General features: G+C 48.9%; 4 protein-coding genes across 7 annotated transcripts; 2 read left to right on the top strand and 2 right to left on the bottom strand.

Annotated features, from left to right (window-relative positions):
• Positions 1 to 1,122: 1,122 nt before the first annotated feature.
• Positions 1,123 to 6,568, bottom strand: LOC111082311 (glutathione hydrolase 1 proenzyme). Its single transcript, XM_022378502.2, has 4 exons — positions 6,145 to 6,568; positions 2,005 to 3,210; positions 1,688 to 1,928; positions 1,123 to 1,610 (listed from the first exon to the last, which is right to left on the bottom strand). Exons 1-4 carry the CDS (start codon positions 6,147 to 6,149, stop codon positions 1,323 to 1,325), a joined length of 1,740 nt encoding a protein of 579 aa, XP_022234194.2. The 5' UTR covers positions 6,150 to 6,568; the 3' UTR covers positions 1,123 to 1,322.
• Positions 6,569 to 7,372: 804 nt separating this feature from the next.
• Positions 7,373 to 11,289, top strand: LOC111082340 (histidine--tRNA ligase, cytoplasmic). 3 transcript variants are annotated; one of them, XM_022378547.2, is made up of 7 exons: positions 7,373 to 7,643; positions 9,245 to 9,262; positions 9,314 to 9,439; positions 9,512 to 9,727; positions 9,799 to 10,227; positions 10,303 to 10,923; positions 10,998 to 11,289. In XM_022378547.2, exons 1-7 carry the CDS (start codon positions 7,551 to 7,553, stop codon positions 11,199 to 11,201), a joined length of 1,707 nt encoding a protein of 568 aa, XP_022234239.2. In that variant the 5' UTR covers positions 7,373 to 7,550; the 3' UTR covers positions 11,202 to 11,289. The 3 variants fall into 3 exon arrangements, with proteins under 3 accessions (XP_022234239.2, XP_022234238.2, XP_022234237.2); XM_022378545.2 differs by having other exon boundaries at positions 7,556 to 7,643; positions 9,047 to 9,439; XM_022378546.2 differs by lacking the exons at positions 9,245 to 9,262; positions 9,314 to 9,439 and having other exon boundaries at positions 7,375 to 7,643.
• A 604-nt stretch (positions 11,290 to 11,893) lies between these two features.
• Positions 11,894 to 13,931, bottom strand: LOC111082342. 2 transcript variants are annotated; one of them, XM_022378551.2, is made up of 2 exons: positions 13,780 to 13,931; positions 11,894 to 13,718 (listed from the first exon to the last, which is right to left on the bottom strand). In XM_022378551.2, exon 2 carries the CDS (start codon positions 13,168 to 13,170, stop codon positions 12,454 to 12,456), a length of 717 nt encoding a protein of 238 aa, XP_022234243.2. In that variant the 5' UTR covers positions 13,171 to 13,718; positions 13,780 to 13,931; the 3' UTR covers positions 11,894 to 12,453. The 2 variants fall into 2 exon arrangements, with proteins under 2 accessions (XP_022234243.2, XP_022234242.2); XM_022378550.2 differs by having other exon boundaries at positions 13,773 to 13,931.
• A 3,486-nt stretch (positions 13,932 to 17,417) lies between these two features.
• Positions 17,418 to 17,932, top strand: LOC111082343. Its single transcript, XM_022378552.2, has one exon. The coding sequence runs from the start codon at positions 17,482 to 17,484 to the stop codon at positions 17,854 to 17,856; it is 375 nt and encodes a 124-aa protein (XP_022234244.2). The 5' UTR covers positions 17,418 to 17,481; the 3' UTR covers positions 17,857 to 17,932.
• Positions 17,933 to 24,641: the final 6,709 nt, after the last annotated feature.

A 24,641-nucleotide genomic window follows, 5' to 3' on the forward strand; every position in this document is an offset into this window, starting at 1 on the left:
AGACTTAAACGACTGAAAATATAATTTTATCCGATAGATATATCAATTTTCTACCATCTGGTTTATTTTAAAGACTCTTAATTATTTGATTACATATTAAATAAGGTTTGAACAAAGGTCAGCGAAAATTTTGATTTTTGTGCACGGTAACTACACATTTGCTACATATGGCACTTTTTATACCCAATTGGGAAATTTAATTTTAATATTGTTAAACTTCTGCATTCCAATTGGAACACAGCAGCTTGAGCTGCTTTAAAACCTAAGTATGAATGAATTTACTCGTATTGGCATGTTTTTGACCTAAATTATAATCTATATATGTCTCCACCCCGTTTGGTAGCTGGAAGAATTGCAATATTAATTTAGATAGATTATAAATTTAGTGACAATTTTCGCATATACATCTTCATAATACAAACAAGTTTATAAAATCGATCATTGCAAGATGACAAACATTTCATCATATCCACGTTTTGTTTCTTCCTCTTAAGGAAGAAAGCTTTAAGGGAACTTTTAAATGCTGAGAAAAGTAAAGGTATGGTTGGCCCAGTTGAAAAACGTCACAAAATCCAGAGCTTTCAAGGATAAAAGCAACCTCACCACATAACTCACCGTGGGCTATTTTGCGTTGATATTCCTCGATTTTGATATTCGGTTTAATATTACCAGTCAGCTAAGATTCTCAGCCCTAAACATATAATTTTATACATTTCATCAATAAGTTTTGCATAAGATTGGCTAGTTTTCAGAACTCTTGTTCATTGGATTGTTTACATAATAAGGTTCAAGCAAAAACGGCCAAAGCATACAACGAAAGTGTTTACCGGAATGTGACGTCATTGTTGCTTGTCAACGAAGTTTCTGCCATGCGTATGGACATTGTACACCCTATTTCCTTTAATTGATGTTAAACTTGTTGTTCCAAGCTGCGTTGATACATTAATATTGCATTTTTCTGAGATTGAGATGTTTTTGTGCTTTATATCCTTTATATTCCGGTTCTGAGTCCTATTATTGGTACCCGTGAGCTGCAAAAGCGATTGTCTGACCGATAGCCGAGCGGCGCCGATAGCAGTTGACATTCAAAATTGAATTTGAATTGTAATAAAACAGAATGGGTTAACAGAATAAATTTATTCGGCTGTTCAAGCCAGTTATTTACATTAAAAAATCGAAGCCACTCAGTTCTCTATTCGAAATATTCTTCAACAATTATATACAGTTTCTGCATTTCTCCTCCTTGATTGTGACTAATAATAATACTATTTTTAATAAATAAAACCGAAATCACGAGCACCGATCAGCGATCATGCGCTCCCCTAGTGCTGCATCTTGTTACGGTTCTTCAGGGTAAGGGAACTGCCAACGCGGCGCCGGTCGAAGAACGGCTCCGGATCATTCAGCGACCCGATGGCTGTGACGGCTGCAAAGCTCGAGCCTGCCGGCTCCTGGTACATGGTGTGGCCCACCTTTTCGAGATAATCAGAAATATCGCTCTCCACCTCGCTCTCATAGTGGACGCGCATGGGCACCAGCTGATGGTGAATGCGGCCATCGTTGACGGCATGCTCCATGGTCTCGTGGCGAATGAGGTACTTCATTATGACCTGCGGCAGTCGAAAACAAAAACCCAAACATAAGTACTCTGCTGATATGCCCGAAGTAAATCAATTTGTGGTCGTACCATTGCCACGCTAGTGGTGATCCTGGTGCCGCCAGCAGCCCCCACCAGCAGACGTACATTCCCGTCGCCATCCACAATGATGACGGGCGACATCGAGGACATTGGACGCTTGCCGGGATAGATGTAGTTGGCCGGTGAGGCGGGCACGCCGAAGCTGTTGATGACGCCCGGCGTGGAGAAGTCGTCCATCTCGTCGTTCAGTATGATGCCCGTCTGTGCGGAGGCGACCTTGGAGCCGAAGCTGCAATGGGGAAAAACATTTGTTAGCAGCGGATTCGGTTGCGGATTGGGATTTGGAATTCCCCCCCGACACTCACTAGTTGTTGATGGTGCTGGTGATGGAGACGGCGTCGCCGTTGGTGGCCAGGACGTTCATGTGGGCGGTGCCGTGATCGGGCTCCACCGTGAAATTGGCCCCATAGTAGAGGTTGTCCTGGGAGGTGCTGTCGTCGTGGATGAGCTTGCGCACATCGGCCACCAGCTCGGGGCTGAGGATCTTCTCGAGCGTCTCCTGGATGCTGGGCCCGCTAACGGGATCGCTGAGGTAGTCGCCCAGATGCGTGCGCTGCCCGTAGGCATGCTTGAAGGCCTCCACGGCACGCTGCCAGTAGACGCCCTTGTCGTCCGTGTACAGGTCACCCATCACGTTGAGGATGAAGGCCAGAATGGGGCCGCTGCTGGGCAGGGGCGTCGTGTACAGAGTGTAGCCGCCGGTCACATTGGCCGCGATGTGGCCATCGCTGTCCCACTGCACGCGATAGTCCCTCAGATCCTGCTCGGTGATGATGCCCCCCAGCTTCTGGATGTCCTCGACGAACTTGCGCCCCGTCTCGCCGCCGTCGTAGATCTCGCTGGCTCCGTTCTCGGCAATCCGCTCGAGTGTGTCGGCCAGGGTGGTGCGCTTCATGTAGTCGCCCTCCACGTAGGCCTCCCCGTTCGCATTGAGGAACATGGCGGCCAGCGACGGCTCGTCCTGGATCTCGCTCAGCTTCGACTGGATGGCCGCCGCCAGGTAGCGGGACACAACGTGGCCCTCGCGCGCCAGCTTGATCGACGGCTGGAAGAGCGTCTTCCAGGGCAGGCGACCGTACTTGCGGTGCATCTCCCAGTAGCCGAGAATCTCGCCGGGCACGGCTCCGGCCATTGCGCCCGTGATCGCCGTCTGGCCCACGAACATGTCCTTGTGGGCCGCCGCCGGCGCCGATTCGCGCGCTATCACCGTCTCCACGCGTCGCGTGCTACGCGTGTAAATGGTCGCCACAAAGCCCCCGCCAATGCCCATCGAGTGGGGCAGCAGCAGGCCCTCGCACAGCAGTGTGGCGATGGCCGCATCCACCGCAGAGCCGCCCTCCTCCAGCATGTTGCCGCCAATGGCGGCGCAGCCGATGCCATTTGAGACGACAGCGCCGCTAATTAGGGGCGTGCCGCTGCTCTTCAACCCAAAGACGAGGCCCAGCGTCAGGGCCGTGACCAGGACAGCAGCCAGGAGCAACCATAGCAGTGTCTTCTTGTTGCACACCAATCTGAAAGCAAATGCAATGAGCAATCTCAGTGATAAATCTTTAGTCAACAGTCAACAGTCCACAGCCAACCCGCAGCCCCAGCCCCAGCCCCAACCACAGACCCGTTCTCCGCTCGAGTGGTTCAAGTGGGATTTGGTCGAGTGTTTAATCGAAGCACCCTATCGGTCTGCAGATCTCCGCTTGCTGATTGCCTCTCTAATGTTTTGATTTTGATCGCTGGTGCTGGCAAATCGCCGAGTCAGCGAGTCGAATCGCCCACCAACCAGAAGGTATGCGGCAATACCCTACACAAAATGGTTGCCCACTGCAAGAACGTAACAAGAATGAAACTCCAGGATGAAGATCGATGAAGATCAAAGCCACAAAAGATACAAAAAAGCTTTAAAATTATTTTAAAATAATTTTTAATGGCAACCGTGCCGCGAAATCAGATTACATAATTTCTATAGACGAAAGTGTCTCTAGGAAACCAGTGGAACTCCAAGGATTAATCCAGGAGGGTGTGAGACCAAAGAAAATACCAAAAACAAAAAACGGATGGAAATGCCTGACCCTGAGGCAGTAAGGCAGAAGATCCGTAAATAGCCGCCAGCCCGAAGCAAATTTCAGGCCGAGATACCGGCATACACGTAGCCGACACCCTGGGAATCCAGGGCATAAATAATGCAGCGCCGCTCCGACGCCTATCTGGGATCTGGGATCGATCGTGGATAAATGAGTGTCCAGTTCTCGAGTGGCCGTGACACGGGAAAATATTCCTTGTTGTGTCTACCAATTTTGGCTGGTCATCATCACGCACTTGGGGGACACAGACCCACACAGACCCACACAGGCCGCATACCTCACCGGAAGGGGGGGCGGCAGGCCGGCAAGCAGGCAGTCAGAGTGGGGGTATGCCTCTGCCCCTGCCCCTGCCCATGCCACTGCTCGTGTGTGTACCATTCTTATCGGCTTTTGTGATAGCGTTGGTCGCTTGATCGCTGGCGCTCATAAAAATGCCAACGAGGGGATCACAAAAAACTCAACAAGTGCTATTAACAAGCCATTTTCTATAATTAACGTAGATTTAGCCGGAGAAGAGTGTGCCGCCAGTGGGCAGAAGGGGTGGGCAGGGCGAGCAATTATAATTATGTCCGTCATTGCGTATAATCGCATCCTAGCGATACGTGATCCATACGATACGACACGATACGACCGTACGTACGCAGATTAAGGCGGTAACTCATTCATTTTTGGCAATTTCTGAGCGGATCATGAAGGCCCCTCGGGCCTCCAATTGAAACTGCTTTGCCGCCGTTTAGCCATTAACGCCGGCGCGGCGGTTGGCAGCCATAAAACGGCTTTAGAGCTTTAGATCTGCTTTCGGTTTTGCTCGTAATTAGTCGTCCTGCGATAAGCGTGGGGAGACTCTCAAGTGGTGGCTCGTGACAGGGCAGGGATTTTCTATGGAACTTGCACTTGGACCGGGACCGGGACTTGGAGTTGGACTTGGACTTGGGACAAGTTGCCACAATGATAAGCAGTGATAAACCATCAGGGGATGCTCTCGACTGTTGAAAGTTCCGATGTGGGAGGGATGCTCAAGATGCTTTGAAGATGAATTCCAGATAAAAATCCTGCAGTGGAACGAACATATTTTCATTACGAAAGCAATCATCAAACAGCAAACACTCGACAAGAAATTAAACACAAATTTCTACTATTTATCAATCGGTGACGGGGGGAAGTGCACCGTCATTGGTTGCTTGATCAAAGCAAAAATTCATTGCGCCAAAAAAAAAAGTAAAACGTTTTTTGCTACCAATTCCATGAAGATAAAAACGCCCCTCCCCCTGCCCGCTGTGAAGTCAGGCAGGACGGGGAAGGGTTGTAGTTCTGTACCTTTGAGTAATTGAGTGCTTTATATCAGTTCTAGCTGTTGCTCAACAGTTGCAAAGCCCCAAGCAAAAATAATTGCACGCTGCTTCCCACCGCTGCTCTTGCCAAGCGATTTCTATAATTTATTCATACATATATTTCCAGAGGTCAGGGGAACTTTTTGCTAATGAAAAAAAAATAAATAAAAACCAGTTTCAGATGCTGCGAATATACTGCGAATAATAATGATCGTTTAAATTCGGATATTTGTATTGTAAAATCAACAATTTTACGTTAATTGTTAATTGAATTTTTGTGATTTCTCAGCAATGTCTTCAGAAGAACCCAATATAGTATTACATACGTATATTATCAGTTAATATCCCAGCGATTTCCTGCTGAATGAATGGGCTGGCTGCCCATGGTTCCCCCCCCATATCTTAGCCCGGTACTATGTATCAGCTATTCGGGGTATCGTAAACTTTGGGTACCATAAACCATAAAAACCGCTAATTGACGTTATTTTTTTTTACACCTGCAGTAAAAAGCCACAAGAAAAAAAAAAGCGAGCAATGCAGAAGTTCTCGATAAGAGAATAACACGAAGAACAGCACAGCGGCTGACGTCTGTGTCTTGTTGTTGGTTTCTGTGATTAGTTTTATTTTCATTTTCTTTTTTTGGTTTCTTGTAATACTCTGATACATATGTCTCTGTCTGTATCTAAGGCAACACACGTGTCTAAGAATTGATTAAAATGGAGAGAGAGAGAGAGAGAGAGAGAGAAGAAACAGTTGCCATTCTGCCAGCTCTACATTGCTTTCTGTTTTTTTCAATTTTCTGTTTCTAATATTTACACAAGTGAAGTGTCATAAAGTGGAGAGATTGCTCCTCAAAGAGAGATCGGGATCGATATACACACATGCTGCAATCTCCTTCGATAAGAATGTACATATGTATATTTCTCCAACCAAAATGAAATCGATATATGTATGTATGTACATATGTATGCACAAGCTCCGTTACCTGCACATCATGTATTGGGATGCCTCCCGCTTCTCATTCAGCCTTGTTTCTTACCTCATTCTTCGTGTTCGGCCTGCCCAACGAGCCGCAAAATATTAACACAAATTAAACGTTTACAAAGCGATTGATCGGTCGACTGCCGGCAGTCAGGTTTAAGCCTTGACCGCAAAAAATAAATCCGAAATAAAAACACCGAAACGCCAACAAAAAAAAAAAAAACGGTCGCAAGCAAATAAAAAAACAAAATATAACAAATTTAAAAAAAAAAAAACAACAATAAAATTAAAATTATAACAAAATGCTGCGCCGAAGAAGTTTTGGGCGGGCTCAGGGTTCAGTCTCTCATCCACGGATCACCGATCGCCGTTAGTTCTTGATGGTTTGTGCGTTTGTGTGTGTGTGACAAGATATATATTTAATGTCGCAGGGCGCCCAACCGTCACTCAGCAGTTTTCGCGACCGACTGATGCAGCTTCGGGGATCCCGAGGCCGCACTTCGACTCCGCTTCGCTGAAAATTGGGCCTGCTCCATCTATTATCGATTTTCATCTATACACACATCTAACTGTAGCTTATGCACACGACACACACACCTGAAGACCGCGCTAGAGAGACGCAGCGAGAGAGAGAGAGATCGCGCAGAGAATAAGCTCTGATAAGGTCTGTTCTTTAACAGGTGTGAACGTTCTCCGAGAGCGCTCTCAAATCAAAGGAGAGACTCCAAGTAGGCAACTCCTGCCCGTAAATAAATATGCCTTGATATTCGAGAGAATCCATTTTAAAGAACAAAGAAGCTCAGCTGACGCATTGCAATCTGCGTGGGTCTGCGTCTGCGTGCCAGAGCGCAGCTTGAGTCAGACTTTGAGGCGTTACTAATGCTCTAACAGCTGTTTTGGTGTTTGTTTTGAAAGCTGTTTATGGAAGTGGATCTGTTTTGAATTCGAACTCATGCGATCATTTCTAGAATTCATGCTGAAAATATGGTATTTTTAACCATAGTCGTGATTGTCATTTAAAATAATAACAATATAATATTGTTATTTTCAAAATAAAGCTATGTACCCGCCGAATTCGTTTCGCTTATCGCACAAAAGTATCGATATTTTTTCAAGCTTACCCTGTACATCGATTCAACATACAGTATAATCAAAAGTTGCGGATATAACTGATCTATCGGCGTATAGCAACAGAACAATATTATCTTAGCGCTCTGAAAAGTAGTTCCGTTGACAATATATATCCCACAAGAAAATATCACATCAACGCAAAATATATCGATATATATCAAACATCCCTAACCTCGTGCGTCCATCAACGTTTTGGCCAGCTAAATAAAAATTTTATTCTTTGCGTCGCGCGCCTCGCCATTTGCCACTGCCACGAAAAAGTGTACCCTGCAATTGCTGTGATACCCAAGTTGCCGATTTTTCTGTTGTCTTTGGCTGGCACTCGTCCGGAATATGAGTGATTCGCGTGAACAGATTTTGGAGCAAATTAAAGTGCAAGGCGATCTCGTGCGTCAGTTGAAGGGAGCCAAGGAGTCCAAGGAGAAGGTCAGTGTTCTGTTTGCTACATGCGCACAGCATCCCCCCACCTGCCCATATGCATGCATGCCACTCTACCACTCTACGGCACCAGCCACTGGCCGTAACCAATGACCACACCACCATTGTGTGTGTGTACATAGAAATAATGCAATTGTTCTTGAAATTGCTCGAATCCCTCTGTGCCCTTCCCCGACACACAACTTGCCACCGCTCAGTTAATCCCAGACCCTGTTGCACCATCAGGGTGCAATCACGGTTGGGGATTTCGTCAGCTTTTATGGCATCAGAATCCACGCAACTGCCGCTCTGGGCCACCGCTGCTGTGATTCAGTTGCTGCGTTGGCAGTTCAATTTATTGGATTTTACAGTAATTAGATTGATTGCAGAGCAAGCACCAGTAGAAGCAGAAGGAGAAACAGAAATAGCAATAATGCGAACACAAAAGAAACAATGAGCGCGCGCGCTCTGCAACTTTCACATTCTCGTTTGCTTCTGTTGTTGTTTCTCTTTTTTTTGTTGTTGTGGCATTGCACTCTTAAATTATACATCCAAATGCACGATTCCCCGCTTGAACCCCACTCCACTCCACATCTCCACATCCATCCACGTTCGGACAGTTGTCAAGGGAGCTTTTTGGCCGCTGGCATTGTTGCTGGACTATTATTCAATGTGTGTGTGTGTGACCGACTGACTGACTGACTTTGGCGTCTGATGGAGACTGGTCAAGCAGGAGGCATATGCAGCGGGCACATGGTGGTTATAGTAGCTGTTCTCTACGAAAAAAAAACCTGCTAGACCGCATTATCTTTTAAGAAACTCGATGTCTAATGTCAAAATTCTGCATGTGTGTGTGTGTATATGTGTGTGCTGTGCATGTGTGTGAATGCAAGATCAGCTGTTCCCCCCACCACCCCAGTGCTGCCATCTGGCGGAGCACCTGATACAAGCGGTGCAAAGGATCCGAGAACCAGTTCAGTTCAGTGAACTGTGTCTCCTTAAACCCCACAGTCCACCCACCCGTCCAGCCGCCGCGCGTCACTTTCCTGTTTGACTTGGTTCCGTTCCGATTACCCCCCACCTCGAGTGTTCAAGTGCTATAAAAAAGTGTTTAATAAAAAACGAAAGAAAACGCATCAGCGCCTGACGGTCAATGGAACGCAATATTTGTATTGTTTTTTTTTTAAATTCTGGCTTAGATTCCATTTGGTTTAGACTGCACACACACACGCACACACACACACATAATACACTCACACACGCATTGGTTTTTATTGTACATTCACCTTGTTTCGTCACTAACACATTTAGTCATAAAATAAGTAGAAAAAGTAACCGCAAGCGAGAAAAAAGAGAGAGAGAGAGGTTCAAACCTTAACAAGTTTCATTTATTGTTGTTGTTGTTTAATTAGGTTTGAATAAGCAAAATTGCGAAAGAAAGTTGTTGCCAATTTTTGAGCAGAAGAGAAAATCAGCAGAATAGAAAGAGAGAAACGAAAATAACGAACAAAGTTTGAAAGTAAACAAAAAGCAAAAACAAAAAACATATGTTGCGTTCAATTGGCCGCGGGTGGCGCTGTAGTGCTGCGTTTCAGTGTGCAACGTACCAGCTGGCGCCGCCTGGCGGTGTACGCGCGAGATCAACGAAATTTCTGGGAGAGCAGCAGCAGACGCAGCAGCAGAAATTGAAAACAAACGAAATTGAAAGAGCACAGCAACAGCAACAACAACAACAAAATCAGCATGAGGCACAACAGCAACAAGAAATACAAGAACAACAACAACAACAAGCACAGATCAATAAGGTTAGCATCTAAGTACCGCTTACCAACACTGACACAAGTATTGCAGCGCCACATACCGCTTCTTACTTGCAGATCGATGAGGAAGTCGCCCGCCTGCTGGCCCTCAAGGCCAAACTAGGAGGCGATGCGGCGCCCGCCAGCCAGAAGTTCACCCTGAAGACGCCCAAGGGCACCCGGGACTATGGCCCTCAGCAGATGACCTTGCGCCAGGGCGTTCTGGACAAGATCGTGCAGGTGTTTAAGCGCCACGGTGGCGAGGCCATTGACACGCCCGTTTTTGAGCTGAAGGTGAGTTTGGTCCCGCTCTCACCTCCTAACTACCAGACCAGAGTTTACAGATTTATCCCTCCCATACGCAGGAAGTGCTTACTGGAAAGTATGGCGAGGACTCGAAGCTGATTTACGACCTGAAGGACCAGGGCGGCGAGATCCTGTCCATGCGGTACGACCTCACCGTGCCCCTGGCCCGCTACCTGGCCATGAACAAGATTTCCAGCATCAAGCGCTACCATATCGCCAAGGTCTATCGGCGGGACAATCCGGCCATGACCCGCGGCCGTTACCGGGAGTTCTATCAGTGTGACTTCGACATCGCCGGCACCTACGACCCCATGCTGGCCGACGCGGAGTGCGTGAAAATCGTGGCCGAGATCCTGGACACCCTCGAGATTGGCGATTATGTGATAAAGCTGAACCACCGCCAGCTCCTCGACGGCATGTTCGAGGCTTGCGGCGTCCCGGCTGAGAGCTTCCGCGGCATCTGCTCGGCAGTAGACAAGCTGGACAAGGTAGGCCTGGGGCTAGACATCTGACCTGTGACCTCTAATGTGGATATGCATTAATCGAGATGATTCTTTTTCTAGTCCCCCTGGGCGGATGTGCGCAAGGAGATGGTGACGGAAAAGGGTCTGGACGAGGCCACGGCCGACAGGATTGGCGAGTATGTGCGCCTTAGCGGCGGCACGGAACTGGTGGAGCAGCTGCTGGCGGACCCCAAGCTCAAGGCGGTGCCGAATGCTGTCAAGGGTCTGGAGGGGATGCAGCTGCTGCTCAAGTACTGCTCCATCTTCGGCCTGGACAAGCGGGTAAGCTTCGACCTGAGCTTGGCGCGCGGCCTCGACTACTATACGGGCGTCATCTACGAGGGCGTGCTCAAGGCGGAGCCCAGCAGCAGCAGCAGCTCGCCGACGAAGTCTGCACAGCAGAACGGGGAACCCGCGGAGCAGGCCACCGTGGGATCTGTGGCCGGTGGCGGGCGCTACGACAGCCTGGTGGGCATGTTCGATCCCCGCGGCAAGGCCGTGCCCTGTGTGGGTGTCTCAATTGGCGTGGAGCGGATCTTCTCGGTGCTGGAGGCCCGGTTCGCGGCCAGCAAGGTGAAGCTTCGCACCAACGACGTGGAGGCGTACGTGGCCTCCGCTCACAAGGGTCTCCACGAGCAGCGGCTGCGTGTACTCAACCAGCTCTGGGATGCAGGCATCAAGGTGCGGAGCGCTTAGGGAGCTGCCTTTTCCATTCCAGTATCCTTGTAATCGAATCCCAATCTCTGATTCCACAGGCGGAGCACTCGTACAAGCTGAATCCGAAGCTGTTGGCCCAGCTGCAGCACTGCGAGGAGCACCAGATTCCCCTGGTTATCGTCCTAGGCGATGCGGAGCTAGCCCAGGGTCTGGTCAAGCTGCGCGAGGTAACCACGCGGCAGGAGACGAGCGTCAAGCTGGAGGATTTGCCTGAAGAGATTCGGAGACGTCAGCAGGCCTAAGCCTCGATCCACATCCCCTCAATACTACCCCCGCACTGATGGTGTCTGCTGCCTATCCTTTAATTTATAAACCGCATTCATCCTGTAATCCAGTTTTTTTTTTTTGTATTTGTACGTTTTGTATTTTTTGGGCCCAGAGGCGCCTTGTGCTACTATTATTAGATTCGCCGCACGGCGGATAATCGTAGGAATTACTTTGGACCTTTGAACTTATACCAAAACTGAACGCTAAAAATAAATAATTAAATAAATAAAATTGCAAACGCAATTTGCATTTAAACGAGAAAACCAGAAACCTGTGTGTGTGTCTTGTGCCCCACTCTTAGCCCACTTTGATGAGCCATTACTGTGTCCCCCCTTTGATGCTCTGCCTTCCCGTCTGAATAAATCAAGTGTCGTTCCTTCTCTCCATTTATTGCAGCGCAACGGCAGCAGGAACCAGCCGGAGGAACAACAGACATAAACGTATTGGCGAGAGGACAGGATGCCGGAGACGCTGCCCGCAACGGCCACGGTGACAGCCTCGAGCATCGACTGCACTGTCGCCGTGCTCAAGGTACCGACGCCCACCATGCAAATGCCGCAGGTGTGCAACCTCCAGAGCCTGGGCCTCATCATGGAGCCCAACAACATCAACATCGAGCTGAATCCCGCGGCCACTCCCACTCCCACTACGCCCGAGTTCAAGGTGAGTTCTCCCGCACTCTTAGCACAGGCATTTTAATTGTTAACAGGCTATGAAATGGGGCCCATAAACGATTAAGCATTTACGGGATATTCCCTCATCAACGTATTATCATGTAGATGGGCGGGGCGGGGCGCGGGTTTGCCCTGCCTTTTGACCATCGAAAAGATCAGTGCGTGAAAGGCAGGCGTCACCTTTATGTGAGGGTATGATGAGACGACAAGTGGCCCCACCAGTTACACCAACTGCCTCTGCCCTGCGAAGAAAACCTTGCGCAGGCCAGACGCGCAACGGTCCAGTATCACGGCCATGCACTCTTCGATGGTTGGGCCCAGGTCCAGGCCCAGTCATAGGGGGCAGCGGTTGCTGCACGGCTCCTGGCGCTGAACGCCTGGTACGGATGGGTCTTGGCCAGGAACTGAAGCATCTGCTTCTGCTTCAGTGTGCCGCTGGCTTCGAATTGGCGTTGGCTCGATGTAGACGCCAGGGAAGTCGTGGAAGTTGGCTCCGTCTCCTGCTCAAAATCCGCGTCGGTGGTATCGATATCCGTTTGGCTGCTGTCGATACTCATTTCGGAGGAGACTGGACTGGACGGAGAACTGGTCGACGGATTGTCATCGTCCAAAGATGCATCCAGCTTCGCTTCGGTCTCGTTCTCATATATCGGAAGTCACCTTCGCTTCCGAGGATCGCGCCGAAGGACAGACAATCGGGATTGCCTTGGGAATGAGTACAGCTTTCATTGCAATTGTCCTGGCTAGATGTCTGGGCACATCCTGGGCCGCCCGTTTCGTGAACAGAAGACGAAAGAGCATCAATCGAAGAGTGATCGAGATTGTTCTCGGAATAACAGGTACTCGAGCATGCTCGTACATCCGTCTCACTGCAGGGGCTGGACCTCTGAGAGGATGCCTCCCTGCGCTCCCCGCTACTTGGCGTTTGTCCGTCCTCTGATTCTGGCCAATATCCGTTCCCGAAGAGCTCCATCAAACTGTCTTGTGGTGTGGAAGGGTCTCCCAGTGATAGTTCCGAACGGATGAAAGATGTTCCGGAGGAAGTTCCTGCTGAGTACTCCAGCACTGAGGAGGACTCGTCCTCGTTCTCGGTATCCGTCTCGGTCTGCTCACGAATCCTCATCGACGCGTGAAAGGTTCTCCTGGGCCTGGGCCTGGGGATGGGGCGGCTTAGGCTTCTGAACTCCTTCTTCTGATTGGGGGAGACGGGCACAATGTTCTTTCGGATGCCCTTGAAGAAACCGACAGCCGTGTTGCCCTCGTTGTTCATTATTTTCGATTTACCTAACAAATTTTGTGCAAAATATTATTTTATCGACTAGAAATTTAGTTCTCTCAGCGAGCTCCACCACGTGCGAAAAGCCTCGTTGTGTATGACGATTCGGATAGGCCCAAAAGGGAATTGCAAGCCCTGCTTGGTTTTCCTACATTCGGGAATCGAAGGAGAAAGGAAAGCCAAAGCGCTCCCCTCCGACCTACAACTGGGATGCATCCCGTCCGCTGACCATTAGGTAATTTGATTATGTCAAATGCTGTCGCGGCTGCCCATCGCTCCCCTTTTACACTTGAATTGAGTCCTGATGTCCTGTCCTGTCCCGCTCGCTCTCTCTCTCACGCTCTTTCTCTGCTCCGACAGGCGCATTTTTCATGCCTCACTGCGCGCAATTTGATGGCAAGGTGCCGTCCGGGCAGGGAACAAGGAGAACCAGGAGAAGCGGTCGGTCGGTCCTCCTCTCATTCAAATGTCCTAACGCGCTGCTGATTTTGACAGGCGCCGCCGCAACGCCGAAACGTTCGCGTCTCTGCCAGTGTCGCTGTCTAGCTAATACAGTTTTAATATAAAATGTCATTTCGTTTCAACGATTGTCCAACCATTTACTGTTGTTGCTGCTGCTAGCTCTCGCTCTCTCTCTCTTTCTCTCTCTCCTGCTGACATGTCAGTGACAGGCCGAAGCCGTGGCTCAAGCCGATGACGGGTCGCACAGTGGGAGGGAATGGCAAATAAAGTTGCGCACTGTAACCCGGCGAAATTTAAGATGCGATTGAGAATTAATATTAGAAAACATTTAATATATCTGATAATTTATATGTAAACTCTTAGATAAATAAATAGTCGGTTTGAATTATTCCTGCTCGTGGATTAAGATTTCGTATGGATGTTTGGCGCTCGCTTGGCCACCACCTGCCCACTGTGCGCTGCCGTGGTGGTGGGATTGGGTTGGGTTGGGAATTTCGGGTTTGGGTTTGGCTGTCGCCTTTGCCCTTCATATGGCATTCATGTGCGTGCATTCTCTATGTGTTTGTGTGTGTGTGTGTGTGTGCAGTGATTTGTTTCAGGGGACTGCACAGGGGGTGCAGTGCACTTCAGCCAGCGGCGGACTACAGGGGCAGGCGACGCAGATATCATTCGATGCTTCTAATTTACGGATTAATGAAGGCGCAATTTTACATATGGAAATGCTTCCCTCTCTGGCTCTTCCTCTGCCTGTGCCAGTGCTTGTGCCTGTGCCTCTGCCGATCGTGGGAAGCGATTAGAGTGGTGCGCCGCTCGCGGTCGTGGTCCCCTGGTCCCCTGAAAACTGTTCCGCCTGGCATTGATGGATTGCCTCATAAATTTGTGATTTGCTAAGCTCGGTTTCCATTTCATTATGCCATTTTTCAGTGCATCCAGATCACAGAGTCAATTTGTGCGTGGCAGAAAATCCTGGGGTAGGTGTTAGGGTAAGGGGTAGGGAAAGCCCGCTTGCCCTTGCCCTCTTGCGTAGGTGAGAAAGGGTCAATTTGAGGTGGATTTCTGGTTAGGATAAGCCATGAGCTTCATAGTGGTTCGGGAGGGGGAGCAGTATGGATCCGATTCAGGGCTTTTAGCCCTAATATGTCGAAATGCCTTTTGCAAGTACTGCCATCTATAGAGATTCCATCTATCTGCCATTTTCCTGTCGCGCTGAGCTTCAATTTTCCGATTCACAGTTCATCGCCTTGGACAAAGAAAAACTGCGAGCGCACAAGAGGGGCACATTGAACACCGAAGGCGGGGATACACTGCCTGAAATGGGAATTTCAAACTATTTAAATTATTCATTGGTCCTGTAGAGAATACTCAAATCGGTGCAGTGTCCTGCCAGAGCACTCCCCGCAGCCTCTCGTCTGCCACAGTCATTGTACCCTCGCTGCGGGGAAGGGTGTGGCTGCAGCGAACAAACACTAATAATATTAATAACGATTATCGTGCGCTGGAAATGGATCTGGAAATCGGATTCGAAGTCATAAATACGCAACGCACTCGCTCGCTCACTCTCTCTTTCATTCGCATCGTAGTCCATCATCCGATGCATCGATGGTATCTCTCTCTCTGCACAGAGTGAGAGAGAGGGAGAGATCTAGAGCGAGGGCCACGCGGCAGCAGTTGCTTATCTCGGGTGACCAGAGCGACACGTGCGATTGCCAATTCCATTCATAGTTTCCCTGGCATGTGTGTGACCATCAGCAGCGGGGGGAAGGTTAGCGGCGGCGGTGGTACCAGCAAATTTGCGTGCAATCGTTCTCCCTGCGTTTTTAATGACTGAGTCCGTACGTTGTAGCGCTCTCGCTCTCTCCCACTGGCCACACTCTCCTTTAATTCGATTATGAGAGGACTTTTTTTCATTGCTTGCGGGGCATTGGTGGTGGCTAAAGTAATTGAAACTCTAACTGTAAGTGGAACGTTGCTGTCCCACTCCTACTCCCGTCCTTACACTGTCACGTGCTCCTGGCTGCTTCTATGAGTATGTGTATGTGTGTGTGTGTGTGTGTGTGCGGCCAAGTACAACTAATGTGGGTGTTAACGGTGTGTTAAGTGATTTTGCCATTTGTTGTAAAATCGAACAATCGGCAAAGCTGGGCCTGCCGGCTCTGACTTCGACACCAACACTCCTGATAAGTATCGGCGAGAACTGTGCACGTTTCGCACATATTTCAAAAAGGTCCGCTGGACGGAATCGCTGGGAAAACTTTTCAATTTCCGCTTTAAAATTGCCGCTGCAGCGCCTGCAAACAATTGCACGAAAATGGTGACTGTAACGATAATCCGTTATTATATGTGCCCTGTGCCTGGTGCCTGGTGCCCCTTTTGGAAAAGTCGTAGGTGGATCTCCTTCGTCCGATATGTATGTATACACCATAACCGTATTCGCTGCTGTATTTTCCGACCGTCGTTAATGGGTTAATTTAAATGTGTTATTTATTTTACTTTCTCTCATTTCTCCCTCCCATTCCATTAGCCTCCAGCAGATCTCTTTGTTGCAATCTTCATCATGTCGTCCCTTGTCGCCGTCGCCGTCGTATCCCTTGTCCCCTGTCCGGCTAATGAAAACTAAAAACTTCAATTACCAGAAAAGCACAATAATGCGTTTTTAACCCAAAACTGTGAGCAGAACGGACCAGAAATTGTGATAGATGAGGGTTTGGCAGTGTTTTTTACGGGCCACTTGTTCGTCGTATCCTTTTCCGCCTTTTCCCCCGCCACCCGGGCCAAAGAAGAGTGACCAAAAACAGAACAAACCAAAAGAAAATGGCAATAAATCAGTGTAAATAACACATAAACACACAGAAAGTGCGATAGAGAGAGAGAGAGAGAGAGAGTGATAGAGAGAGGGGGGAGCGAGCGAACGAAAGGGTATTTTGCTTGAAATTTCCCAGTGGGGTGATTATTTAAAATTGTGCAGCGCATAAATACATAGAAGTCAAAGTCAGTGGCAGAGGGAAAACAACAGCAGCTGTGGGACCCTCTCTGCCTGTTCTTTTTGTTTGTGTGTGTGTGTGTGTGTGTGAATATAATTGTTGTTAACTTATTGCCTTTTCCCCAAAAGCAGCCAAAACAATCGCACACACAATATTATATTTTCCTCTCCTTTTTAAACACCCTACATATGTACATACATACATATGTATATCGACAGCAGTCTGATATAACTGTTTATAGAAACGAGAGAGCGGCAGAACAAGAAGTTAAAAAGGAAACGAAGGGGAGAGAGCATTTTTTGAGAGCAGCAACTGGAGAAGCAACTAGAGAGAGGCAAACAAAGCTGTTGCTGTCGCAGATCACCTTTAGCAGAGCGTCGCATTTCGTATACCCTTCGCCGACATAAAGTTGTTCTGATTGATTTTTACTCGTGATCTTTATTGATTAGATAGATATACACATGAGTAGGACTAATGGGCCATGTACACTTGGGAGCTGAAATTGCTTCAACCTTTGCAGTTCAAATATCTGATCGAAATGGTATAGTCTTTGTGAGGGTATGCAAATTCCGTCTCGTGGCCAGATTTTGGGAGAGCGGTTTTGGTGGCTTAGAAAAAACAACAAAAGAATGTAGAAACAATAAGGAACACGAGAGAGGGCAACAGCATCTTCTTCTTCTGCTTGAAGCAGCTATCGAAACTATGCTCAAAGCAGAAGCGAAACCCATAGGCAGAAGTTAGAGCAAGCGAGATGTCGAAAGCAACGCAAGTCGTATCCATAGCACCGTCAGCAGCAGAAGCAAAAGAAGCTGCGGCAATCGAAGTAGAGGAGGTGGAGCGCCGGGTGAGCGTGATAACGGCCATGGGCTACCCGGAGGGCCTGGTCCGAGTCCGTCTCAACGAGGCCGGGTGCAACGTGGAGCGTGCCGTGAATATGTTGCTGGAGGAGCAGACTGGTGCGCACGGCCAGCGTCGCAAACGTCGCTGCATTAAGGAGCTGCGTAATGGTCTTTTGGGCGATCCATACGCCCTCCACAATGAAATCGAACGGATGATGCAGGATCGGCGCTGTGCGCAGACCCTCACGGAAATGGTGAACGGCCGCAGCTTGCAGATTATGCAGGGGCTGCTCGACTCCTCCGACGACGACGAAGAGGAGGAGGACCACCAGGAATCATCGTCCCCCTCGTCAGGGTCGTCGTCATCGTTGATGGAAGGTTCTCCGCCCAGCAACTAGTATACGTTGCCCAAGTGCTCCTCGTTTACATGGCAAGAAATGGAAAATGTCTCGTTCATTAAATGCATTAAGCTAACTCCCTTCCCGTATCTTTGTTTGTGGCTGGGGGGGCTGCCGCTGCCGCTGCGACTCTCCGGTCAAGCAACGGAAGAAGTAGCAGTAGCAGAACCAGGAACAGGAACAGAACAGTGGCAGTGGCAGAGGCAGCCACCCTGCGCCCGCCACTGCGAAGCGTGTCAACCCTTTTCGCCCGATGATTAATGATCGTTTTTTACGTTTTGTTTTGTATTCTGCTTCTACACTGTTCTGTTTTGTACTGATTTCAATTTACCGCTATGCTTGTGATTACCCTTCTCCTTCCCCTGCTCCGGGGTACATTAGTTCTGGGCCGAAGGAGAATTGCGTCTACTCTACCACCGGGATATGGCATATGACACCTGCGTGATGGACTATAAAATCCGAAAATCGTCAGAATCGTGGTACTATGGTACAAAGTTTTGCATTCATTGTGTTTGTACGTAAGTGTCATCATATAATTGCAACTCTCTGCTATAAAGGGCATTATAAAGGCGGGGCTGCCACATTTATACTCTATGGGAGAGAGTGTATGTGTGTGTGTGTGTGTGTGTGTGTCAGTCAGTGAGTTCTTGTTGAAAAATTCTAATTAATTTTGACTTGCAACCGTTTGCACTGTCAACCACAGTCGCCGCTGCTGCTGGCGCTGGCGCTGGCGCTGCCGTTGCCGTTGCCACAACCGTAACGTAACGTTCACCCCGCCCGGACCCGGGACCCGCACCGGACCACTGTCAACGTTTATCGCGTTTGATCGGCGTTGTGGCGCACCGCAAAATGCGGCAACCCTTGACGCGTTCGCGTAGGCGGCGCCGTATCATTTATCAAGAGCAAATGTCGCCGTGCCGCGTCCTGTTGGGTGGGCTGTGGGTTTGCTTGGGTTAAGATTTTTGCGGACTTTAAAGTGCAGTTGGAATCGCAGTTACATTACAGTCGCAGGCCGTAAATTAAGCATTGAAATCTGATATTGCGATGACGTCGCACAATGGCCTGCAATCAGGCGCGCTTTGGTTCCGTATCCTGTCGTCTGTCGTCGCTTTTCTTGTTTGCATTTTAAAGAGAAACGGGCCGAACCGAAGAGCAATCAATATCAATAGTAATTGCAATAAGAATGTTCGTGCGAGAGTATGTCAAAGAGATCATCGGAGCGTGCGTTGACATGCGATCAGGTTAATGGCAGAGAGTATAATTTCCCAATGCAAATGAGAGAAGAAAGGGCCAGGAAGATGATGAGGACTATTGAAGAAGAGAGAGAGAGAGAGCCAGCCGGCCATCTTTAATGATGTATGCAAACAGAGTGTTCAGCCCCGCCGCCTGGGAAACGGGACTGGAAATGGGAATGCAAATGGAAATCGAGACCAGTGTCCTAATCCCTCTCTCCCTCCGCGAAACCGCAGCTAGAATTCAAGTGGAACGTTGCTCCGCTTCTCCTCTTCTTTCTCATTTTGTATTTGCAGAAGCGCTTAATTGAGTAAAAAAAAGGGCCCAGAGTCCTGCGGAGCAGCTGCTCCAGCAGCTGAGGGAGGGAGGGCTGCCAATTAATAGATGGAAATGGATTTGTGTATAAGAAATATGCGCTGCCATTTGCATGCATGGCACGGGAGACAAGGAGAGAGAGAGTGAGTGAGACAACAGAACAGAGAGACAATTAGGCAATTATTTGCGCAAGGGATCAAAACCAAAACAAAAAGCAGTCCGCCCTGGCTGCTGTGCCCGTGCCTCTCTCCCTCTCCACCTTCCATCAGGACAATCCTGCTGCTCTGGTTCAGGCTTGTGGGAAAGCGCACACCGCGTGTGTCCGTGTGTGTGTGTGTTTGTGTGTCGTGTCGAATTCCGAAGCCAGAGCCAATGACGTATTAATTGAAGGTGGGGCATTCACTTATTTCCAGTTACATATTTTGGTTTTCACTCTTCCACTGTAGGTGTTGGTTGGCTGTGTGTGTGTGTCAGCAAGGTATGCGACTATCTTTAAATTGCCTCACCTTGAATTCATACGCCTTGCCAGAGTCAAGGAATGGTTAGAGTGGGGGAGTCTTGTGTTGGCGAGTGCTTTTGATTTTGCTCGGGCTTTGGCTCCTTTTCTCTTAATTGAACATGAGCAATTAGCGTGCAATTTGTTGCGCTCGCGAAATGTACTCTAACGGAGAATGCGGAGCCACGTGCTTTTTTCTTGTGTGTGTCTCTCTGCCACCCACTCTGTTGCTCTCTCTCTCTCTCACTCTGCTGCTGGGCCAGATGAACGCACTTGAGTGGAATTAATTCTAAATGCGGCTCTGCACGCGGCTAAGTGATTATGTCATGGCCAGAGCCAAAGAGAGTGCGACAGAGAGTAAGGGGTGGTGGGTGGCAGCACAGCACCCACTCAGGCGGCTCGCATGTTTAATTATAATTAAAAAGCACACCACCCCCACGCCAGCCCTTCGTTCTAACCTGATCCATAAACATTAAAATGGTTAATTGAGTGCTTAGTGCAGCATCCCCCCAAAAGAGGAATCCCCCTCCCACCCTGACCATAATATTAATTATTTTAATTGAAATGTTCATTATTTTACATCTAATTTACCGTTAGTTGCGTTTGGCCGCCCCCCATCTTCCCCTACCACCCATAAAACTCCCACATGCTTATGGTGGTCCACTGTCCCCTCTCCCCGAACAGTGTCTCGTGTCGTGTCTCTCACCTTCCCATTCGATTCGTCCCACTGTGCCACTGTGGGTCGCATATCCTTTTCCTTGGTTTTTTTTGGGGTTGCTGCATTTGGCGCGGGGTTTATTATAAATTTTTAATTGGCTTTTTATGTATGAATAATGCCTGCCCCTGCCCACCAATACCTCTTACAGGAGAAGGGATGCATTGTCGCTCTCTTGCTACCATTCCCTTTCACCACCCAAGGCTCTTGGCAAAGTAGTTTTTGAGCGCATTATTTATGCAGCCCCTTCATCGTGTGGTTGCTTCTTCGTATTCTGCCCCGTCTCTGCTTTTGTTGTTGTTGTTGTTTTTCTCAAGAAACATCTCATTTGTAACGGGTCTACGTCTACTGGTGTGCCGGAGAGGGGGTTAGTTACGCGTGCAGAGAGTCGCCGAGAGAGCGGGCAAATCAAATCAGTAGAAGCGCATCCGAACGGAAATAGCGGGTGCGGGGGGCAGCAGAGATGAAAAAACTATTTCAAGCTCCACCTATATGTTGGTAGGGGGGGTTGGTGGTCGGTCACCTGCTGGACACTACTCAGGTGCGCCTTTAACAGCGCTCGGCTCTGTTCTGTTAGTGGTCTGTTAGGCAACCACCCCCGTTGCTGGGGGGCACCTGTGATAGGCAGCCTCAGTTGGCGGGCGGCATCCAATGGCAGCGTCGCGGCCCCAACCAACCGCGGGGGCCACCGACGCGCAAGAGCAAAAACAACCCTCGCAAGAACAGAGTCAGACAAACAGACAGACAGACACCAGCAAATGCCGGTCTCAGCAGCAGCTGATAAGCCGCACGGAGAGAGGGAGAGAGAGCCAGCGAGAGAGAGAGAGAGAAAGAGAGAGAGCAAGAACAAGCGCTGTGGCCAACCACCTACTTGAGCGCCGTCGACGTCGCTGCTACCGCAGATACTAACGTGTCTCTGTTTTCATTCATGCAGCCGAGAGAACACGAAACGAGCCGAGGCAAGCCGATGCTCAATTTCGCGTTACACTGAGTCACTTCTGCAATATTTCAATATTTCAATTCAAAATCCAAACAAACTTCGGCGCTGACGGTCGTGTGTGGTGTGTGCTCTGATGAAAAAGCAAAGCGAGAGAGCGAGCGTTGTAGTAGCGTATATCGTATATTAACCAAGAAACCAAGAAACAGTTACTGTATTTTCGTATCTGTGCTAAGTTTATTTTTTTCCTGTGTACGTGTGTGCGTGTGCAGCCCCCCTCTGTGAGCTGTGAAAAATCATCGAAAAAAAAAATATGCAAATTTACGAGCTAACTAATTGAGCATCGACTGCCTTCCCCCTCCTCGCTCTTTGATCCGTGATCCGCGCGTATATATGTGTGTGTGTGTGTGTGTGTATGTGCAGGTGTCTCCTCTCTTACGCACTTAGTCAATCACTCTCTTCCGTCTGCCTGCCTGAGCTCTTTCAGCAAAGTGATCTTGCTAGTTACTCAATTAACGGTTATCCCGCGCGGCGCTCTCCCACACACAGAGAGGCACGGCAACAGCAGCAGCAGCAGCAGCAGCAGCAACAACAGCAACATTGGAATTTGCACTCAATTAGCGCGTTTCGAGAGTGAAGCATAAACAGCCAACGCATTCCACTGTGCAACAATAACAATAAGCGGGAATCTCAGCTAAATAAACAAAACGGACACCCAGCCCCCCCCCAACAACCCGCCAACGCCAACCCATCAACTGAATTCTAGTGAAGAGCGGGAGAAGCAGCAGCAGCAGCAACAGTGCCACTCGATTTCAGCATATGTAAGTGGAAACCCCATCGTCCCGGTACAACTACCCCTTACCCCTATCACAACACCTACCCCCATTCCCCTTGTTCACGACGATCCTTTTAATTGGTTTACGTTTCTGCCTCTGTTTTTCCTCTTGTGTTTTTCTTTTCTGTTTTTCTGCCATCAGCTTTTCTGTTCTTCTGCCAGCGCAGAAACTGTTTATTTTCGCCATTTGTTCTAATTACCGTTGTCGAAAGAATCACAGAGGAAGAACGAGAACGGGAGAGAAATTCGCTGCTAATCGCTGCGGTATCGGATTACTGCATAGACGCTGACGCAGACGTGGACGTGGGCGGTAGGGGCAGTGCAGCGGCAGTAGCGGCAGAACGAGTAAAAGAAACAAACAACACAGCGATCGTGGCAGAGAGGAGGGGAGCCTAAAATAACCTTTGAAAGTCCTTAAGCTGCAGATCTCAAGAATAACTCAAAAATCAAACAAACCCACTCAAATTTTGAACAAAATTCTGTAAAAGTTTAACATTTTTTTTTAAAATAGCTGAGAGGTACACAAAAATAAATACGCGCCTGTACGTTCTTCTCAATGAAAAATCATACGTAGGGAAAGGGTATCAAAAGGTGCTCTCCTCCAAGGGCTAAAACTGCGAGTCTGGTCTGGAAATTTGAGAGCTTTCGGTTTCTTGTGGGATTTCCAGGGAACGAATATCAGATTCTAGAATTCCATTCTATCGCTGCCTATAGCTCGGCCGCATTGGCTATGTTGTGCCACAAAATGGAAATTTGAGCCAAAGAGCAAATGACAGAGAAAATGCCGAAATACAGAAATTTTTTAATTGTTGCATTTTTCTTCCCCTGGATATACCAATGTATGGGGGGGGGGCGGGCGGTCAATTTGTTGTTTCTGTTGAGTAAATTACTATGGAAATTGTGGCGTGTGGCATAATGTCTGGCATCCTTTGGGGGGGCAGGGCTCTCGCTGCCTGGAGATCCCGATTGAATCATCTACAATTTCACACATTTGCCTATGGCCCCACTCTCTTGCTTCACTTCACTCTGTGTCAGCCACAGCCACAGCCAAAGCCACACCCATCATTCCCATGTCCCCTCTTCCATTACGGTTGTTGTCAGTCAAGCAGCCCATTAATGCCCCCGAATGTTGAATGCGTGTCTGTCAAATTGGAGAGCGGAGAGGCTGCTGCACTGGCAGAGAGTGGAGGTGGATGTGCAACACAGGGGTACGTACCTACGAAGTGCTTTGCCTCGCCTCGCCTCGCTGTCGCAGTCGCAGTCGCTGCCTCTCACGTTGCATTAATTAACATTTAAACAATAATTAAATTATTCATACAAATGTGGCAAATAAAGCCAAGACGGAGTGTGGCAGAGTGTACTGTGGAGTGTGGCAGACGTGAAGGAGGTTCCCTTCATCTTGCATCGCCATCTCCCATCTTCCCATCAGTGCGGGAAGCAGGGCCCAGAGCCTATTAGTATGGCTTATTGCCTGCCTCTGTGCCTGTGCCTGCCTCCGTGCCTCGGCTGTTCCCCGATCTTATCGGTGGCAGGGCGCGCACGCGCACCTCTAAGGCAGCCCCAGGGCCCCGGTTGCCACAGCCACAGCCACAGCCGCAGCACAGTAGCCGCCAGACGATCATCAGCAGGCGTATGATGATGATGTTGATGATGATGATGGTGATGCGACGCACCTACATGCAACGCCCTCTTTCGCTTTGGGGCTCCCCAGGTTTTCACACTGTGCTACAAAAGCAGACACCAGTCTCTGTGGCAACGGGGCAAACAGATTTGGAAACTGGAAATTAGAAAATTGGAATTGTTATTAAAAAGGGGCCACATCTTGCGGATAGCATACTTTTTGGGGCAGTACTGCCAGAAAAGAATACCCCGATGGACAGTGTAATTGCCACACATTGTGGCAAGAGTCGCCTTAATGCTAACAACTTTCTTAGGAGGGAATTCCGGGGCCTGTCTATGCGCTCCCTCCTTTCATAATCCTTTAATTTATGGCACTTTTGTGGGGGCACTCGACTAGAACTGCATTCAGGGGCTGCATTCATGTGTTGTGTTGTGTTGCACAGTGTAGTAACACGGTTGAGGCGGAGTCTCAAGCGGAAGAGTGGAGAGAGAGAGGCAGTGGCAGTGGCAGTGGCAGCGGCAGCGGCAGAGAGGAAGTAACATGACAACAATTTGCAAATATTTTATTAATAAATGGCATTGCCCCAACGACAGCCACCGCCACCGCCGCCGACAGACCACAGAGTCAGTGTCC

Source organism: Drosophila obscura, unplaced genomic scaffold (genome assembly GCF_018151105.1).
Source record: "Drosophila obscura isolate BZ-5 IFL unplaced genomic scaffold, ASM1815110v1 contig_73, whole genome shotgun sequence".
In the NCBI taxonomy this organism is placed as follows: Eukaryota; Metazoa; Arthropoda; class Insecta; order Diptera; family Drosophilidae; genus Drosophila; species Drosophila obscura.

What these genes read in the sequence shown, in the direction of transcription:
- LOC111082311 (XM_022378502.2), bottom strand. An exon ending in ACCAGCACCATCAACAACTA is followed by an intron (nt 1,929 to 2,004) that starts GTGAGTGTCGGG and finishes TCCCCATTGCAG; the next exon opens with CTTCGGCTCCAAGGTCGCCT. An exon ending in TCACCACTAGCGTGGCAATG is followed by an intron (nt 1,611 to 1,687) that starts GTACGACCACAA and finishes CGACTGCCGCAG; the next exon opens with GTCATAATGAAGTACCTCAT.
- LOC111082340 (XM_022378545.2), top strand. Translation starts at nt 9,182, where the DNA reads ATGTTGCGTTCAATTGGCCGCGGGTGGCGCTGTAGTGCTGCGTTTCAG. An exon ending in CGCCCGTTTTTGAGCTGAAG is followed by an intron (nt 9,728 to 9,798) that starts GTGAGTTTGGTC and finishes TCCCATACGCAG; the next exon opens with GAAGTGCTTACTGGAAAGTA. An exon ending in TCTGGGATGCAGGCATCAAG is followed by an intron (nt 10,924 to 10,997) that starts GTGCGGAGCGCT and finishes CTGATTCCACAG; the next exon opens with GCGGAGCACTCGTACAAGCT.
- LOC111082342 (XM_022378551.2), bottom strand. Translation starts at nt 13,170, where the DNA reads ATGAACAACGAGGGCAACACGGCTGTCGGTTTCTTCAAGGGCATCCGA.
- LOC111082343 (XM_022378552.2), top strand. Translation starts at nt 17,482, where the DNA reads ATGGGCTACCCGGAGGGCCTGGTCCGAGTCCGTCTCAACGAGGCCGGG.